We start from the raw sequence: 20,310 nt of genomic DNA on the forward strand, positions 1-20,310 counted from the left end.
CACACCCCCCCAAGAACAGAGCCGGAACCCCCTGACCACTCCAGCCCTGTGGCTCATGGAGAAGGCAGACTTCCTCTATCCTGGAGCCCTAAGCGGGAGGAAGGGGTGCCGCTGAGCTGGCTGAGAAGTCACACACCAGTGTGGCTGTATGTGGTAAAATGACCAAATGATCACAAACAGAACATTAAGCCAGGCGCAATGGCTCACAATGTAATTCCAGTTACTCAGGAAGTGGAGATTATAGAGACCTTATTTGAAAAATGAACTAAAGCAAAAATTAAAAAATGCCTTTCTAGCATGTGTGCAGCTCGGCGTTCCAAACCTGTTCTCACCTCTGATTCCAACGAGGACAGTCAGGCCAAAGCAGATGAAGAAGACGACAAACACGAGGACAAAGTGGCGCTTGGAGAGTGTGTAGAGCCGCATGGGGGCCAGCCTGAAGAGCAGAAACCGGGAGGGAATGAGGGACAGACAGGGAGACACCTGGGCCCGCATGCACCATGTCCTGCCCGAGGCCAGTCATGCCCCCACAGCCCTCACCTCAGAAATGGACCTGCTTCAAAACTGTGTGAGCACCCTTGACAATCCATGGTGAGTTCTGCAGGGAGTGAACCATTCCTGTGTGTTCTGGGCTGGGCCCTGCCACTCCGTCTATACCCAGCCCTCGTGGCAACAGAAGGTGCTATGCTCTATGCCCACCAGACCCGTGTCACACCATGGTGGTGGCCCAACTTTTCTTCCCACCTCACCTCCACTCACAGAGCCTGACTCAATCATGCTCAAGTGCACGGCTGCAGTTGCGCCTGAGCCCAGCACACAGAGGCCCTCCCCTGCCCAGCAGCCTGGGCCAGAGCAGCCCGCTTGCCACAACACGCAGCAGCAGCAGCAATGCTGAGGCCACACAGGCCCAGTACCCTCCCCTCAGAAGAATACGCAGGCAAGGAATCCTGCCTGGCCAAGGCTTTGCAGCCCACATGCTGTGCCTTCCCAAGTGAACAAGGTGTCACAGACACCCAAGTGAGGTCCGCACACAGCTGTGCCAGCGACACCTGTGCCCTAAAGAGGTGCTCCCGCCTGAGGGAGGCGCTGGCCTCGCCTTGCTTGGCTATAGGCCTCTGTAGCCCCAGCTCTTCCTGCTCTTGGGAGCCAGGGTGGCAGCAGGAATCTGACTCTTACACCCGGATGTAGGTGTGGCCCCACACCTCTGGAAAGGTTGTTGATTTCCTTTCCACTGTGTGACTAGGATTGCAGCCACAGGGCGGAAGTCAGCAATGGGCTGGACAGACTTGGGACGAAGGTGAGGGCCAGAAGCCACCACGGCTCTGACGTGGCTCTGCAGAGACACTGGGGCACACTCAGCCAGTGGACCTTGAGACCCATGTCAGCAGGCCCATCAAATGACAGTCCCGCCGAAGCATCCAGTGTCCTTGCACCCTGCTCCATGAGAAGGGACACTAGGGAGTGAGGGACTGGTCCCCAGGCAGATGAGGGCCCAGAGGGCTTTATGTGTCAGAGCTGGACACGGCCTCTGGGATGAGGCCACCTTCAGTTTACACTGAGGGGCTAGCTGAGGTTGAAAGGTGAAAGACCTGCCCAGGCATCACAGCCTTGCCCAGAGCAGCACTTGCTACACCCTGGAGGGAATTCTGGGAAGTAGGCCCTAGCCCCTTACTTCTCTTCTGGGAAAGTCCTGTGGAATACAACCCGGCAAGAGATGGGCCTCCCCTTTATCCCTTCTCTGAGACAACGTACCCAGTCTATTACTCTCTTTGCACAATGTGTTTTAATCCATTTTTAATACTCTAAAGAAGGGCAGATTTCCAGGCAAGTGCAAAGGACACTACCATGATGACAAAACGTATATGACGCTAAATGTACTAGCATTGCACAGATGAGGGTGGCAGCTTTGACCAATGAGCCAGGTGACGTGAGGCGCTGACACCAAGGGAGGCTGATAAGCAATGTGTATCCAAACCTTCGCTGTCTTTGCCATTCTCCTCTGAAAGTTAAGTTGAAGAAATTGCACTGAGCTAGTCATGAGTTTTTCCATTATACTATTCTCAGAGTGACCTGCCACCCCAAGCAGGTCTGTCCAGAGACAGAGCAGCTCCCCAAGCAGACACTAAGCAGGAAAAACAGGATATTACATTTCAAATTGTTTTTTTTTTTTTGGGTCCGGTCGTGGGACCTGAACTCTGGGTCTGGGCGCTGTCCCTCAGCTCTTCAGCTCAAGGCTAGCACTCTACTACTTGAGCCACACTGCCACTTCCGGCTTTTTGCTTTTTGCTTATGTGGTGCTGAGGAATCGAACCCAGGGCCTCAGGCATGCAAGGCAAGCGCTCTACCACTGAGCCACCTTCCCAGCCCTCAAATTGTTCTTTAAAATACATCATTGACATCTTAGCATCAGAATTCTTAGCAGATAACAAGGGAGGCTGAATAAGGAGACATTTAAAAATGGATAAAGCCTGGTATAGCAGTGCATGCCTATAATTCCAGCTGCTTAGGAGAAAAAAAGCAGATAGATCACAAGTTCCAGGCCAGCCCAGGCAAGTCACCATGGGACTCTATCTCAAAGATAAATTATGAACCAAAAGGCTAGGGCCATGGCTGGAGAGAGGCAGAGTGTTTATTCGACATGTATGAGGTCCTGGGTTTAATCTCCAGTAACTAAAGTAAAAAAAAGGCGTGCCAGCAAAGGTCAAATAGAAGCACCATTGTACTCCTGGGAAGGCTTCCCTTTCCTTTAAACTTCTACTTTAACCCAATATTGGAAAATGTCCCAGCTCAACAACCAAGTCAGTAGAAAGAAGGCTTGGCATACACAGCCAGCACCATGCTGGCCCTGCTGTATGGAGAGGGTAAGCACCAGGCTGGCCTTCCACTGTCCTCATGTCCTAACAAGCAGCAACGTTCTCAGACGCCCGATCTGGGAGGCTGAGGTCTCTTCCAGCCTGCAGAACCATGACGGGCTGCGAAGAGCACCCAGACAGAATGCTTCTAGTCACCCCCTCACCTAAAAGCCTTGAACTTGGGACAGCTAACAAACCTCTCACTATGGATGATAAATCGAATGTCTAGAACCACTGCTCAAAGTCAAAACATGAAAATATAAGGACATGGGCTGGGAAGGTGCTTCAGTGGTAGAGCGCATGCCTTGCATGCCAGAGGCCCTGGGTTTGATTCCTCAGCACCACACATAAGCAAAAAGAAAAAAGCCGGAAGTGGTGCTGTGCCTCAAGTGGTAGAGCGCTAGCCTTGAGCTGAAGAGCTGAGGGACAGCGCCCAGGCCCAGAGTTCAGGCCCCATGACCGGACCCCCCCCCCCAAAAAAAAAAAGAAAAAGAAAACATAAGGACAAAGAAGTGAGAAGTTTTTGCTACAACTGGCCCAGCTGGGACCAGCTTGATGTCCAGGCCTAGGCATCATCCTGAACTAGGCACCACCGATGCTCCATCTCCTGTTCATCTCATGTTCAGGGGCTCTTAAGAACTAAGCTGGCCTGAGCTAAGGCCACGCTAGTCTGGGGGACCACAAGGGCCTGTCACCTTTGACCGGACCAACAGGAGGGCACTTCTGCAACCACTAGAGGCAAGGCTGTAATGCAGAAAACAGACGGAGCCTGTGGTTGTGAGACTTCTGGTCCCCCAGCCTGCTCTTCTTTACCCCTGTTCTGTGGCTATGCTCTTCTTGAAATTCATACCCCCAGATTCTAGACATCACCCACCACGGACTCTCTCCAAATGCTGGCTATCTGCTCCTCCTCTAACTAGCTTTCCTACCTTCAAAAACCCTCCACCAGCTCCTGGCCCAGGGCGATCCCACTCTGAAGCAGCATCCCACAAGGTTTTTCCTAAAATATGTGACACATAAGTCCTTCAGCACTTCATGGGCAATAAGTTCAAAACTGAACTCACTGCAAGACAGACTGGCACAAATGAAAACATCGCAGAAGCTCCCTTGTGTCAGTCCCACATCTTTGAGGATGAGGTGGCCCCAGCCTTCTTAGCTCTCTCCATTCCCACCATGCCAGCCAGGCCACCGACCCCTCACCTGCCTCCCATAGGCCCCAACCCCTCTGGGATAGGGCTAGGATGCATGCACAGACAGGTGGTCAGGTAGGGCTGGGGTGTCCTGCAGACAGAGTGCAGTGTGTGTGGCAGCCCAGTACACAGGAGACCTGGGCTCCATCCCAGTAACAAACATTAACCCAGTTAGGCAACTTGTCGAGATCACAAAGCTACTTAAGGGAAACAGTCAAATGTAACGTCCATCATGCGACCTGGTGGCCAGGGTCCTGTCAGACTCCAGCTCAGCTCAGCCCACTCACTCAGAGCTCTCCATCCAAATGTGTCCTACCTTCCTGCCTGTCGGGGCAGGCCACAGCTCCACCATCACTGTGTGGCTGAGCACCTGAAGACAGGTGTCCTCCGGTCTGATGCACCTGGCATGGCAAGAGCTGGCATTCAAAGTGCTTCTCAACTCAGTGGCAGTCAGCCACTTTGAAAGCTCTGGAGTTCCCACGAGTTGGAGGTGAGATGTAGGCAAAGGAAGGGACTCACTGCAACCCTCTCCACCCAGGCCAGGCCCCGCTGACCAGCTAGCCGTGTGGGGAGACTTCCACAACACTGCCAGCTCTCGCATTTTTTTAAGGGCCACACTCCCACCCCCTCTTTTTAAAAAACAAACAACAGGGCAGGCAGGCAAGCAAGCTATTTTCCATATAGAGTTTCACCCTTTGCCCAAGGCAGCTTCAGATCACAATCCTTCTAGTTATGCCTTTCATGTAGCTGGGACTTCAGGTATGAAACATTATTCTTGGTTAGTATGTTGAGATGAGATTCCTGAACTAGAACAATGATCCTCTCAATCTTGGCCTTCACAACAGTTTTGATTATAGGTATGAGTCACTAAACCTGGCTTTTAAAAAAAAGCAACTCTTGGCCCATGATGCTGGGATTGGTTTTTATTATTTTTCCCTTTGATTTTTTTATTAGCATGTATTAATTGTACAAAGGAGTTTCACTGTAGTATTTCCATACAAGCATAGGATACACTTTGATCGATATTCCCTATTCTCTTTCTTAACCCCCCTTTTAAGACAACTTTAATGAGTTTCATTATTCTTTTTTCATACATGTGTATAAAGTACTTTGGTCATATCCCCCCCACCCCTCACCTTCTTCCCTCTCCCAGCTTGTTTTACACTTGTATTGTTCATCTAATTTTTAGGTCTAAGTGTTGTCCTTGTTATCTTTTCACAATAGGCATCTACTAGGCACTGTCTAAAGCCCTGGCCCAGTTGGCACCCCAGGCCTGGAAGAGCTTATATACAATGAAGTATGTAACCCCCTGGACTCCCCAGGCTCCTAAACTAATCTCAGTTCCAGGGTGCTTTAAAACATCATGAGGCCCTGGGTTCAATTCCTCAGTACCACCATAAGCAGAAAAAGCTGCATGTGGCACTGTGGTTCAAGTGGTAGAGTGCTCACCTTGAGCTGAAGAGCTTGGGTATAGCACCCAGGCCCAGAGTTTAGACTCCTCGACCAAAAAAAAAAAAAAATCACAGACAAGCCGGGTGCCAGTGGCTCATGGCTGTCATCTTAGCTACTCAGGAGGCTGAGATCTGAGGATCACTGTTCAAAGCCAAACAATTATCTCCAGTAAACCATCAGAAAACTGGAAGTGGCGCTGTGTGGTTTAAGTGGTAGAGCGCTCTCCTTGAGCTGAAGAGCTCAGGGTTAGCGCCCAGGCCCAGAGTTCAAGCCCAATGACCAACAACAACAAAAAAATCTTGGACATTGTTTCTTAGGGGGGAAAAAAAGCCTTTATTGGAAAGCCAGGTCCCAAATCACAGCCATCTACTTGTGGAAGCCGCCTCCCTGCTCCCCGCTGCTACCACTTCCCACCGAATGGGAGAATCCAGGTGAGAACCCAGCCGCTGCCCTGGGGCGGCTCTCCACTCTCTCCTTCAAACACGGCTGCTGGCAGGGTTGCTCCCTGCCTCAGCCCTAAGGCATGAGCAGGCTCCCTCACCTCCAGTTCCTCATTAAACCACCCACTTGCCACGGCAAACCTACCTCCCCCAGCCTTGCCACTGCCCACCTGCTCACACCCAAACCTGGAGGTGCTGCAGAGCCTAGTGCGCATGCTGGCAGAGACTGCTAGCACCTGGTGCTGTGGACCTGAGCCTGGTAGTGTCCACCTCAACTTCCGGAGAGCTGAGGCCTGTCGACAGCCCCTGCGGGCCAAGCCCGCTAGTCTATCAAAACCAAAAGCTTCACAGGGCCTGCCACAGAGACACTATGCCACCCAGTGAGGAGCATCACTTCAGAGCACAGTACAGTCTTGAGCCATCCTCTAGAGGCAGGCACTGCCTTCCGGCTGCCCAGGGGAGGGGGAGCAATACCTCTCCTGCCTCTATGGCAGACCCCAATCTCCCCTCCACCCTGGGATTTTACCTTTGTGGTCCGTTGGCACCATCTCCACAGCCTCACAACCCAAGCTGCCCCACCCTACTGCCCGCTGAGCTACACACGTGAGCACCCCACGAGGATCACTCAACGTTCCTAGGTTTTCCTCTCACCCTGCCCTACTATGTGCATGCTGTGGTAAATGTGGCAATCTTCTCCCAGACATCTGTTTCTGCTGCCTATGGCTCTGGCTTTGTCCTCTGCATCTGAGGATGTGCAGGACATGTCACTTTAGGCCAATCACTGCAGTTCCCAGGCCGAGCTGGCTGCAAAGACCCATCCCATTAGCCTGTCTAAGTGCCTTAGACCCTGCACCACCACTAGGCACCCACTAAGCACTTCTCCCTCCTATGGGGCGCCTCAGCCCATAACAGCCCTGGAGAGAGGAGGGGGGGGGGGCAGGCCTTAGGCACCTCACTTCAGGGGAGTGACCACAAGATGAACAGGACTGGGCTGGGCAGAGACTATGAGCACGTACCTCAGGGTGCCAGCCTTAGCACCACTGGGGTCTTTACAGCACCCCAATGCCAGCTGGCTAGGCCTGAGCCATCATCCAAGAGGCAGGTTTGATCTCACCAGGCCATTAAGATGCTGGCTAAACCAGACTGAAAACACGTCAGTGTAAGCAGCTTGCTACTTGTTGAACGCATACCCAGTTTTTCCTTAAAATTCAGATCTGAACGGAGGAAAGGGACTAGGGATCTGTCTGCCTGCTCTCTCGTTTTAGCTAAGGTTTTGTTTTTTCACAACTGACATAAAAATAATCCGGGTGCTGGCTCGGTGCCTCTCATTTGGTTTCTTTCTTTCGGTTCTGCAACTGTGGCCCAGTGAAGCTCTCCCAGGGCCCCTCTGCAACAAAACAGATTAAGCAGAATACTTGCAGGGTTGTTGGGAATGTGAGCAAAATAGAAATAAAGTATCTAGAATAGAGCAGCACGAAGGTGGCAAGAACTCCATCAGGTTAGTTGTTCTTAGTAATAAATGAGCACTGTTGCGTATTTGTTTATTGACAATTTTAGGGCTTGATACTCAGATTATCAAGTTCTTTCTTGGCTTTTCCACTTAAGGCTCACCCTCTATCACTTTTGACTCTCTGCTGGTTAATTAGAGAGAAGACTCTCCCAGATTTGTCTGCCTGGGCTGGTTTTGTACCAGAACACTCAGATCTCAGCCTCCTGAATAGCTAGGATTATAGACAAGAGCCACTAGTACCCCGCACAAGATCTCATTCTGTAACCCAAGTTGGCCTCAAACTCCTAGGCTCAAGTGATCCTCCTGCATCTGCCTCCTGAAGCACTGGGACCACACCCTGCATCTGTATGTCTTATTTCCGAAACAGTTTTAGTCCTCTTTGCACAGAACCGCTAAAGACCCACTGTATAGGGCAGACGATGTGGCTCAAGTGGCAGAGCACCTGCCTGGCCCGTGAAGTCAGGGTTCAATGCCAGAAGGGAGGTGGGAGAGATCCAGAAAAATGGGGGTGGGAAAAAGCAGCCAGGAACTCAGTTTTAAACATGGCATTAACGAGTCACTTTAAGCTTTTTGGTTTTCAGTCATGCATCTCCTCAATAAGCACCAGAAGTTAGTAAAACCATAAAAGGAGGAGCAGCTCTCTTTGACCTTGCCCACTTGCCCAAATGGTTGGCAAAGTCAGGGACTTAGCAAAGATATCACAGAGTATAACAGCCTAGAAAAAAAAAAGCGAAAAGCCATTTACAAACACCTGGGAAAAAGACTCCTCTGGGTACAAAAAAAAATTTATTTCAAGAATGTACACCTGTCTTGAAGGGAACATCCGACAGAACTCATGCTTTGTGTAGAGGGAGATTGGACACTCCTGCCATTATGTCCCAAAACTTAGTAAGCGGCTGACCTTGAAAACTGGGCCCCATTGATAAGGCAGTGTGACTGCACCAATGAAGGAGCATACTAGTTGTCAGAGCATAGGGGAGCCTTCAGCCCAGGCTAAATTAGTCAAACCCCAACTCACCTTTCCCATTAATACTAGTGATGTCACAGCACTCGGGCACCTGTTATCAGATGTGCCGCACCTGGGTCTGGGCTGTGTACTATCTTTCCTTCCCTGTGCTCTGCTCAAAAGCTCTGGCATTCTCAAAGAGGATAGAGAGGCCAGAAACTCTAGGAAGGGCACTCTTTCTTTTGACAGCAATCCTTCTGCCTTTTTAAGTGAAGCAGGCTGGGCCTCACTTGTGCAGGGAGGTGCCAGGGCCAACACTTGCACTGGGGCCATGCCCAGCCCCTAAGTGGTATGTCTAGGCTGCCCCTGCTCCTTCCTCCCATTCCCTCCCCCGCCTTGCCTTCTCCAGAATTCTCCTCCTGCTCCTGTCCTTGTCACTTTCCTCATCCCCGACAGTACTCTGACTCTACCAGGACCCAAAGTCCGGGGCACACTCAAGATGAAGTCGGTAGTAGTATTTATGACTGCAGTAGCCAAAAACCTTTGCGGTTCCCAGGTCAGTGCGGCTCAGCAGGCTGACGACCTCCAGGAATGCCCCCCTCTTCTTGCCCAACAGAGCTGTGGGAACCCGCGCCCCCCACACCCGCAGAGCAAGAGACCCAGTGCCCCCACCTGTGAGCCACAGTCCTGCACGCAAACTGTCGTGATGACTTCCTGAGGGTCTAGTTCCCAGTCTTGTGGCAGGAGGAACGGGGGTGGGGAGGAGAGCAAACCCCTCGCACCCCCGGCCTCTCTCCCGGCTGGGGAGCCAGGCCCAAGCGGAGGAGTCCCCGTGGTGGCGTCCCCGCCGCAGGACCCTCGAGGCCGGAGGTGACACACCCACGTGAAGGCCGTCGCTGGAGCTGCGCGGAGGCGCCCCGGCCTTAAAACACCGGGTCTGGCGGCGGCAGGTGGGGTTTTCCTGCACGCGCCTGAAGAGCGGGGACGGGGATCCCGCTTCCGCGGTACTTCCCGACCCCGGAACCGCCGGGCGGCCTCGGAGCGCGCGCACTGCAGCCGGGGCCGTCGTCGAGCCTCCGGCGCGGGGACGCGGGCGACTGCGGCGTGAAAAGCGGGCTCCGGGGAGGGCGGGCGGCCCCGGGGCGCGCTCACCCGCCGGAGCCCCCGCGCCTCGCAGCGGGACGCGGGCCACAGGCCCAAGTCGGGGACCTCGGGTGGCCCCGGCCCAGCCCGGCCGTGCCGGCCCCGGCGTGCCCACGTCACCAAACGCCTCCCGGGAGCGCCGCCGGGCAGCGCCGCGCGCGCGGGCCGGGCGCCCGCCACGACCCCCCACCGGACCGCTCCGCCAGACCCACGTCAAGCCCCGCACGGCTGAGGAGCCCCGCGGCAGCGCGCCGGGAAGCCGGGGACCCCCGCAGAACCCCCCGCGCCGCCCGCCCCAGCACTCACGGTTCCATCTCGGCGTCCCCTCCCGGGCCTGGGCCCCGGCCCGCGCGCCCCGAGCCCTCCCGACGCCGCGCCTCAGGCAGCGCAGCCCGAGCGACGGCGGCCGCCGAACCGCGGGCCTCGGAAAGCGCAACAGCGCGCGACGCGCTGTCACGTGCGCGGAAGCGCGGCGAGGGGCGGGGCGAGTTGGCGAGGGGCGGGGCTGGAGGCGGGGCGACGGGGCTCAGCCTGGCCGCCCGCGCAGGAACGTGCGCACCCGCGCTGCGAATGCGTGCCCGGCCCCCGCTCCGAGGCGAATGGCGGGGGAGCGGGAGTCTTTGGCGAGTGAGTGCGGTGCTTCCTCTCCAAAGTGAGGCATTCATGCACAGGACTTTGACAGTCTTGAAAGTTTGCGTTGTGCTAAGGCGTGCACACGTCTCAGCGTGACTCCTTAACAACCTTGACAACCAATGCCCTCCTCTTTCTTGGCAGTCGCTGGCTTCTGGGATTAGCAATCAGGAAGTCTAGCCTTGGGCCCTGCATCACCAGTTCTGGTCTTTGGATCCTGTCAATTTACTGCTTGTCTCTTCCCTTTAGATTTCTGGAACCCAGGGGTTTCCTGGGAAACGATATTAAATGCTGAAACCAGGATGAATTAGTCACTCTGTGTGACCTTTCAGCCCAGAGCTAGCCTCACTCAGAGGTCGGGCAGAGATTGCTTTCTCTGCGTTGGGTACTATCCTTCTGCACCCCACAGATAAAGAGTGTGCATGCACGTGTGCTCTCTCTTTCTTTCACACACACACACACACACACACACACACACACACACACACACACACACAGCCCTCTTCCAGGCTGCCAAGCTTTCAATCATCTCTGCAGATGGGGCAGAGGACAGATAAAGGTTACACTCTTCAGACCCACAGAGCCAGGAGCACCTGCTAAGGAGGTTTAGAAGCAGGAGAGCTGAGAGTGTTCCGTGAGATGTGCAGATCAGCTTCCAAGTGCAGTGACTGATGCCAGCCAACACCCACTCCATTTATCTTCATTTGTTCTACGGACATGCCGCTGCTGCTTTGGGCCTAAATTCACAGCCTGTAGGCTGACTGGACTCTCAGGAAGATGTTCAGAGCCTGACTCCAGTGCCTGGGGGTGTGTCCTTGTTTGGATCTGAAAAACACGGTCTTTGCAGATGATCTAGTCAGTTGGTCAGTTTGTTTAACAGGGGGTTTGGGCACAGGGTCTTGCATTTGCTAGGCAGGCACTACTTCTTGAGCCACACCTTCCTGCCAAAGATCAAGTTAAGATGACACCATTAGGATCAAGGTGACTGTGAAAATGGGGAATTTCTTTTACAGAAAAAGCAGAGGTAGACTGCGGGGCAGGGACAGAGATGAGACAGGGGAAGATGTAGTGAAGACTCAGAGAGATGGAGGTCATCTACAAACCAGGGACACCTGAGGCTGCCAGAAACCAGGAGAGAGGCTGGGACACAGTCTCCATCGTGGAACACAGGGAGTGACAACTCCACCCCTTTAACATCTGAAACCCCTCTGGACTTTAAAATGGTGGGAAAGCGCATTTCTGTTGTTTTAGCCCTGGCTTATGGTCCTTTATCTGGTGGCCTAGCCCAGGATGCAGATGCTAGCCTTGATATTTCAGACATGAGGCACACTTCAAGCTCATGTGGCAAATGATGCTCTCTCAGAAGGCAGAGTGAGTCAGCGCTGGGTCTGATGAGGGCCAAAGTCCCAGGAGAGCAGACGTGGTACTCACACCTGCTCTGCTCTCCAGGAAATCAATCTTTTTCATTTTCCCTTCTTAAGCCCAGTGCAAGACACAGCTGTAAGAAGACAGAGTCAACAGCTCTACTCTCAAGTACACCAGACCCAATTAGGCTGGGACAGCCCTTCCCACTACTGAGGCTCTGGGGGCAATACCAACCCAGAGGACTGGCTAGAGGCATTTTGGGGGTGCTTTAGCACAGAGTAGCACAAGCTGGCAGCACCCAATAGTGAGTGGAAGGAAACACTATGAAAGAGGCCAGGTGGGTGCTATGGCACCTGGAAAGCCCCACAACCTGAGAAAGTGTGTTTCAGGCCTAATTACACGATGCCCCCTTTCAGAGGAAAGAAAACGCCATTCTGTAACATGTAGTGCCCACAATTCACACCAAGATTTTTCCAGGATTTGGTGCTATTCGCTTTGAATAAGTGAAGGATCCATTGAAATTTACATAGTAAAAGGAAGAGACCCTGTCAGAGGGGTAAGAACCAGAGAAAAGACTATCACTGAAGGCAAGCGGTTAAGAGTGCTCAAAGATCCCAGCTCAGAGTCAAATCCCGCAGGACTAACTAGTGTGAAGCCTTGGATTAGAGGTCACCAGTGACCTGATGGAGCGGGTTGCGTGTGGCGGCTGGAGGACTTCAGGCTGATGGGAGAAGGTGGGAGAGATGAAGAAACTGCACAACGCAACTTTTCTGGGTGCTCAGGAGGCAAAATCTCAGCAGGAGATACTCAGAGACCATTAGAGGCAACTCCCAAGAGGAGAGGCACTGGAGGGGGTGCTTATGGTTTGGGTGACATTGCTTAGCAAAAAAAAAAGGGGGGGGGATGGTCCTGTCAGATAGCAGCTGTTTCTCTTCGTGGACCACAGGGTTTCGCTAGCAGGTGTTGGTACCCTTTCGCAGAGTAGGCAAGCAAGCAGATCCTCAATGGTGTTGAAAACCCCACTTATTTGGCTTGGCCATGTGAGATTTGAGTTGACATCCAGAAGCTCTAAGCTAACAATCCTAGCTTGCTGTCAAGAAAAACAGGACACAGGAGTTGATGGGAAGGGTCCATATTTAACCCAGTACATGGCAAGGTGGAGGAAAAGTAGGACTGCAAGACTGGGGACGCTAGCATGGCTGCTTCTAAAGGAGGCTAGACTAAGGGAAGATGGACAAAAGCAATTGTAAGCAGTCAGGGAAGATTCAGATTGAGACATAAAACCAGTGAGAATAACTGATTTAGTAAGAGCCCAGAAGTGGAGTGGAGCTGCCTGTGCGACTAGGCGTAGCTGCGAGACGTGGATGTGTGTGGGTCCTCAGATCTTAGCCTCATGAGTAGCTAGGATTGCATGGGTGAGCCACCGGCACCGGCAGTTGTGTACTTTTTATGTTAATGGAATGTAGCTATATGGACTCTAGCATCTTTTGCTTTTCTTGTGTGTTATGTGCAGTTGTGAAAGGTTTAATTGATCGTTGTACAATATTTAACTATAGAAGAAGTCAATTGTTTCCATTCTACTGGCTGCTTTTGTTTTCTTAGCTGTTGCTATTTGGAGTTTGTTTCAGTACTAGGGTTTGAAATCAAGGCCTCAAGCTTTCTAGGCACAGGTGCTTTACCACTTAAACTACAACCCAAACTTTTTTTTTTTCTTTAAAAAGGGGCTATTTTTGTAGGTGCTAGTCTCAACTCTGATCCTCTCATTCTGCCTCTCCAGTAGCTGAGATCATAGGCATTTTAACCATGCCTCATTCTCTTGTTTAGAGGAAGTCTCAAGCCTTTTGCCTCAAATCATGATCCCTCTGATCTCTGTCTCCTGAGTTGGTAGGATTACAGGGGTATCCTCTGCACTTGACCTCTTGTATGTCATTTGGTGGGCATCTATGTGCATTTTTTTTTTTTTTTTGGTCAGTCATGGGGCTTGAACTTTGGGCCTGAGCACTGTCCCTCAGCTCTTCAGCTCCACAGCGCCTCTTCTGGTTTGCTGGTGGTTTATTGGAGATAAGAGTTTCATGGACTTTCCTGCCTGGGCTGGCTTTAAACTGCGATCCTCAGATCTCAGCCTCTTGAGTAGCTAGGATTACAGGTGTGAGTCACCAGCACCAAGTTTATATGTGCATTTTTTAGGGTACACACCTGAGAGGAAATGCTGGGTCATAAAAAACATGTATGTGGGGCTGGGAAGGTGGCTCAGTGGTAGAGTGTTTGCCTTGCATGAATAAGCCCCTGGGTTTGATTTCTCAGTACCACATAAGCAGAAAAAAGCTGAAATGGCACTGTGGCTCAAGTGGTAAAGCACTAGCCTTGAGCTGAAGAGCTGAGAGACAATGCTCAGGCCCAGAGTTCAGGCTCCACGGCTAGCAAACAAACAAACAAAAAACCATGTATGTGCATCTTCAGTAGATACTGCTAAATGGGTTTTTGATGGAAGTCATACCCATTTAACCCCATCTTCAGGGTATGAAGTTCCCAGATCAACATGTCTGTCTTCTTCACTGTTATTGTTTGATGGGGTTGTAAAGGACATTCAATGAATTTGGCTGTAGAATTCAAGTTATTCCTTCTCCTTTTGAGAGAATCATAGGAAAACAGCCATTTCTCTCTATGGATATGCATGAAAAGCAACAGTGCAGTACTTATTAGCAGTCAATGGCAGCAAATCACTACTAAGTTAAAAAGAAAGGTGAGAGATATCATTGGCACTGGACCAACAACAAGTTGATCCACTACTCTATTATTTAGGCTAGTTTGTTTTGGTAAGTTGTTGACTATGGCTGACAGCATCTTCTGTTATCTTCCCAAAAACTGTGCATCTCTTGGGGCTGGGAAGGTGGCTCAGTGGTAGAGCGCTTGCCTTGCATGCAAGAGGCCCTGGGTTCGATTCCTCAGCACCACATAAGCAAAAAGAAAAAAGCTGGATGAATGGATCAAGAAAATGTGCTATATATACACAATGGAATTCTATGCCTCCATCAGAAAGAATGACATTGCCCCATTTGTTAGGAAATGGAAAGACTTGGAAAAAATTATATTAAGTGAAGTAAGCCAAGCCCAAAGAAACATAGGTCCCATGGTTTCCCTTATTTGCAATATCTAGTATATATATATATATATATATATATATATATATATATATATATATATATATATATGAGTCAAGCAGAAAAGGTCAGATAAGGTGATGTTAGGAAAATGAACCCTAAGATATGTATTCAAATGTTTTTTTTCTTTCACGCATTTGTTTCTAACATATTATAAGATTATTTCTTTGTTGCTTTGTATGTCCCTCCCCCACAGTATAACCCCTGCTTTCACTGTATTTGATGTTGGTATAATTTGTGGAGGGGAAGGGGAAAAACAAGTCATTTAAATAAGGATACAGGTGGACCAGTTGCAACAATGAGAAGTACAAGTTGTCATGTCGAAAACGAACTTTACAACTTTGGTGGGGGGGGGGGAGGATTGGGTGGGGGGTGGAGGGAGGCTGGGAATGGATGGGAAGGGGAAACAAAGGAGGAGGCTACAATGCTTGATAAGAAATGTACTCATTATCTTGCCCATCTAATTGTAACCCCTCTGTACAGTATTTTCACAATAAAAAATAAAAAAAATTAAAAAAAAAAAGATTCACTTAGAAAAAAAAAAAAAGAAAGAAAAAAGCTGGAAGTGGCGCTGTGGCTCAAGTGGTAGAGTGCTAGCCTTGAGCTGAAGAGTTGAGGGACAGTGCCCAGGCCCAGAGTTCAGGCCCCACGACTGGACCAAAAAAAAAACAAACAACTTTGCATCTCATGTCCTTCTTGTAAAAGAAGTCTAATAAGCTTCTGTTAGCAGACAACAGCTACAGGCCTCATGTTTTTTCTTGCTTGCTTGCTTGCTTGCTTTTTTGGTTGTGGGGCTTGAACTTTGGGACTAGGAACTGTCCCTCAGCATTTCAGTTCAAGGCTAGCCCCTACCACTTGAGCCACAGTGCCACTTCCAGTTAATTCGGAGATGAGTCTCACAGACTTTCTTGTCTTTGAACCATGATTCTCAGATCTCAGCTCCTGAGTAGTTAGGATTACAGGCATGAGCCACCAGTACCCAACCAGGCCTCACTTTTCTAATATATAAATTGACCATTTGGTGAATTCAATGGTAAGAGAGATTGGAGAGGACTGAGCTGTACTCAGAAGCCAGGATTCCAGCTCCCTAGCCACTACATTTGCATCTTCCTCTCCAGTCAGGGTGTATAACTGTCATCACTGGTTTTGCTTGGTGGAAATGACTGCGAGTCTTGGGATGACCGTCCTGCAGATTTCCAGCATTGGCAGGTTAGGTAATGGCTAGACACATGACTGCGTCAGCATCGGAGGACTAGCCACCTTTTGAAAATGCATCATTAGCAGCAGTGTCCCTTGCCTTAGCCTGTGACAAGAACACTGTCAACTACGTGAAGTTAGTCCCTGGCCCTCTAGGAAGAAAAGGGCTGGTGCATTTTAGTCATAAATTATGGAAGAGGAAACAGCGATGGTGAGAAGGGCTGAATGAACAGTGTAGTAGCACGTTTGCCTTGCGGGGAGGCAGCTGAGGCAGCTGTGACTGTCAGCTCCCTAGCCTAAAACCCAAGAGCATTTCGCCCGGTGTAGAGGAAAGCCCCATTGATATACGGCCTACGTGGAGCATCTGAGAAGAGTTCAGTGACCTAAAACACAACCTTGCTATGAAAGTCTCTGTGATTCCGTCCAACTGCTCTGACTCCACAGAACACTGTAAAAAGCACCCTGCGGGCCGCTTGATCTCTGGGCAGGAGGCAGAATTCATTTTTCCAGCTGTGGTGAACCGGTCTTCCAGGATCTAACTCGGCTGATGAAGTTGCTTCTGAGCAAAAATTCACAAGCTTGCTGGAGAACAGGCAGGCAAATTGCTCTGGTCACATCCTCCCGGTGAGCGTTCCCTGCAAGTGTCTGGGCATCCATGTTCGTTGCCGTGGCTCACACTCCGCAGCCTGCCCAGCTCTCTAACCACCATGCTCCACATTCTCTTGGCTCCTGTCTGTCCCTTGATCAGACCACGTTTGTATGGCCTCAAAGACTTTGCCTTTCTCCTTCCTTTTCTTGACATTTCCTCTCCTCACTGTTTTATACCCTGCTCTGTAGTTATCAAACAAATGCCACCTCAAAGAGATTTCCTTGACCACCTGTTTGAGGTAGACCCACTAGCACCATGCCTCCAGGTTTACTAAATTGCTAGCATTCATCACAGTATGACCATTTGTCAGCAGAAGTCCCATGACAGCAGAGATCCTGTCTCTCTTGCTCAATGCTGTATCCCTCACATCTAGAATAATATCAGGAGCATAGGAGATGCCCAATAATAACTGAAATAGATACATGAGTAGTCGATAGCCCAGTCTAGATCAGCCAGTGGTACGACTTGGTTCTCTTCGATCTGTATTCATTGAGACAACTTTCTTATTCACCAGCCCCTTTGCCAAAGAAATGGGAGAGGGGATCGGAGTGGATGAAACTACAAGGAAAGGAAGTTGGAAGTATTCTTATCTCACCAACATAATCTGAAATTATCTATGGATTTCTTTACCTGTCAGGTCTCCCAGGAGGCTGCATTAGTCAGATTGTAGGGCCAATCCCAAATCTGCAGCCTATGACCTTGGCAATATAGTTCTTAAAAAGGTGCCAGGTGCTAGTGGCATACATCTGTAATTCTAGCTACTCAGGAGGCTGAGATCTGAGGATCACAGTTCAAAGCCAGCCAGGCAACAAAGTCTATGAGACTCTTATCTCCAATAAACCACTCAGAAAACTGGAACTGGTGCTGTGGCTCAAGTGGTAGAGCACTAGCCTTAAGCTAAAGAGCTGAGGGACAGTGCCCAGATCCAAAGATCAAGCCCCATGACTGACAAAAAAAAAAAAAAAGGTTGCCAGAGACCACCTCAAAATTAATGCCCCAATTTATAATTGGCAAAGGGGCTAAATAGACTTCTCAGAAGAATGGCCAATAAACACATGGGAAATGCTCAAATCCTGCCCATAAAGGAAATACAAATCAAAACAACATTGAGATCCTCTCACTCCAGTAAGATTGGCCAACCTGGAGAATACAAACAACAACAAATGCTGGTGGGGATGTGGGAAAAAGGAACCCTATTACACTGTTGGTAGTAATGTAAACTAGTACAACCACTCTGAAAGGTAATTTAGAGATTCCTCAAAAAACTAAACATAGGGCTGGGAAGGTGGCTCAGTGGTAGAGTGCTTGCCTTGCATGCATGAGGCCATGGGTTTGATTCCTCAGCACCACATAAGCAAAAAGAAAAAAAAAGCCAGAAGTGGCGCTGTGGCTCAAGTGGCAGAGCGCTAGCCTTGAGCTGAAGAGCTGAGGGACAGCGCCCAGGCCCAGAGTTTAGGCCCCACGACTGGACCAAAAAAAAAAAAAACTAAACATAGAACTACCTTATGATCCAGCCATACCACTATTGGGCATCTACCCAGATCACTACAAGTCAGGATACAGTAAAGACATCTGCACATCCATGTTCATTGCTGCACTATTCCCAATAGCCAAGTTATGGACACAGCCCAGATGCCCTATAGTAGATGAGTGGATCAAAAACTGTGTTACCTATTCACAAGGGAATTTTACTCATCCATTAGAAAGAACAATATTATGTCATTTTTAAGGAACTGAATGGACCTGGAAAAATTCTGTTCAGTGACTATCAGGAAAACATGTGTTGTTATTTTGGGGGGGGGGGGTAGAACAAAGAGGAGACATAAGAATGGAGGGAGGAGGGCTGGGAAGGTGGCTCAGTGGTAGAGCGCTTGCCTTGCATGCCAGAGGCCCTGGGTTCGATTCCTCAGCACCACATAAGCAAAAAGAAAAACGCCAGAAGTGGCACTGTGGCTCAAGTGGTAGAGCACTAGCCTTGAGCTGGAGGGCTGAGGGACAGCGCCCAGGCCCAGAGTTCAGGCCCCACGACCGGACCAAAAAAAAAAAAAAAGAATGGAGGGAGGAAGAGTGAGTAAATGAAGTCATTATATTCAATGCACACTATATACACTATGAAAAGACAAACTGTGAGCCGGTGGCTCACACCTGTAATCCTAGCTACTAAGGAGCTGAAATCTGAGGATCACGGTTCAAAGCCAGCCAGGGCAAGGAAAGTCCATGAGACTGCTATCTCCAATAAACCACTAGAAAACCGGAAGTGGTGCTGTGGGTCTAGTGGTAGAGCGCTAGCCTTGAGCTGAAGAGCTGAGGACAGCACCCAGGCCCAGAGTTCAAGCCCCACAACTGACAAAAAAAGAAGAAGAAGGAGGAGGAAGAGGAGGAGGAGGAGGAAGAGAAAAAGAAAGAGAAAAAGTGAACTGTGTAACTTGAGGTAGGGATGGGAAGGGAGAGATAAGGAGAATGAAGGAAGGGGTGCCATTGCCCAAGAAGCATTGCACTCACAACCTGACTTATGCAATCGTAGCCTCTTTGTACAACTCCTTAATAAAACCCTTAAAAAAATGGTCCCTGGTCAGGCTGTGATGGACGGCTGGTCTGCCTCTGGGGACGTTATTAGGCATTTGAGAATGCTTAATGATCGCATGACACATCTTCTGGGCACAGACGTGTACCTGCGAGCACACCCCTCACTTCAAAGATGGCAGGCATTACACGTGCCACTCCTGGGCAACTTCTCCACCTTCGCAAAGTGGGTTCTCGAGGCGCAGCTCTGGCCCTCGGCCTGGCCTGCCGGCAGGCTCTGAGAAGGGCCTTCTCAGGTCTCAGTGGAGTCAATCTAGGTCTAGGTCTAGACAGAGCCCGTTCTCCACACGACCCTGGCCAGGGGCCACTGGGCCTCAGAACTGCAGGGCAGCGCAGAGCAAAGGGCCGGAGACAGAGACCACCACCAACCAGCCCAGACCACCAGCCCAGCCGCTGGGCGCGTTCACACCAGGCCTCTGCACCTCTCCCTGCGGAACCCACAACTCACAAGGAGGCCTGGCCATGCTACTGCGAGGGGGTGGGGGACAGGCCCAAGGGGGAGAGTGAGCGAGGGAGGGGAGAATGAAGGAGGGAGAGGGGAGGGGGAGAGAGAGGGCCAGGCCGGGATGCCACCCGAGCCTAGGTGCTGGGGATGGAAAACAGCCTTGGGCCGGGCTGCCGGGATCTGCCCTGTACCTCCAGAGCGCACACGTAGCCGGCATCCTGGGCCTCAAGCCCTTCCCAGCGCACCCCAGCTCCACGTCCCCGGGATCGGGGTCCCCCTCCCCGGCTCAGAGCACCCCAGCTCCACGTCCTCGGGATCGGGTTCCCCCCCAGCTCAGAGCACCCCAGCTCCATGTCCCCGGGATCGGGGTCCCCCCCCCCGCACCCCAACTCCAGGTCCCCGGGATTGGGTCCCCCGGGCGGCGGGGAGCGCAGACGCAGCCCGGCCCGGCCAGCCGCGCCTACCTGTAGTAGCGGTCGTCCCTGAAAGGCGCGAAGTCGGCGCCCAGCTCCCGGTAGGCCTCCTGCAGCCGGCGGCACAGGTGCTGGAGTTCGCCGCAGAGCGGGGGTTCCAAGGTCGGGTACTCCGCGTCCATGGCCGCGCCGCGCCGCGCCGCGCCCCGCCGGGCGTCCCCGCCACCCGCCGCCCGCCCTTCCTGTCGCTAGCCGCCGTCCCCGCCCCTCTCCGCTGCCCGCGGGGACCCGGGAGCTGCCTGAACTGCGATCCGGGCGCGGGCCCGAGGGCGGT

At 51.4% G+C, this 20,310-nt stretch overlaps 1 protein-coding gene across 2 annotated transcripts in view; it reads right to left on the bottom strand.

Annotated features, from left to right (window-relative positions):
* Tmem181 (transmembrane protein 181) overlaps positions 1 to 10,816 on the bottom strand; it is a 39,492-nt gene extending 28,676 nt beyond the window's left edge. Inside the window, exons 1-2 of one of the 2 annotated variants that reach the window (XM_042702068.1) lie at positions 10,757 to 10,816; positions 333 to 436 (exon numbers count right to left, since the gene is read on the bottom strand). In XM_042702068.1, the coding sequence (XP_042558002.1) occupies positions 333 to 426 (94 nt within the window). In that variant the 5' untranslated portion in view covers positions 427 to 436; positions 10,757 to 10,816. Of the gene's footprint in view, positions 1 to 332; positions 437 to 9,839; positions 9,923 to 10,756 lie in introns of those variants that run through there. The other variant, XM_042702067.1, reaches the window with a different exon arrangement.
* Positions 10,817 to 20,310: the final 9,494 nt, after the last annotated feature.

The sequence above is a fragment of the Dipodomys spectabilis genome, unplaced genomic scaffold (assembly GCF_019054845.1).
Source record: "Dipodomys spectabilis isolate Male_0828 unplaced genomic scaffold, ASM1905484v1 ptg000302l, whole genome shotgun sequence".
Lineage (NCBI taxonomy): Eukaryota > Metazoa > Chordata > Mammalia > Rodentia > Heteromyidae > Dipodomys > Dipodomys spectabilis.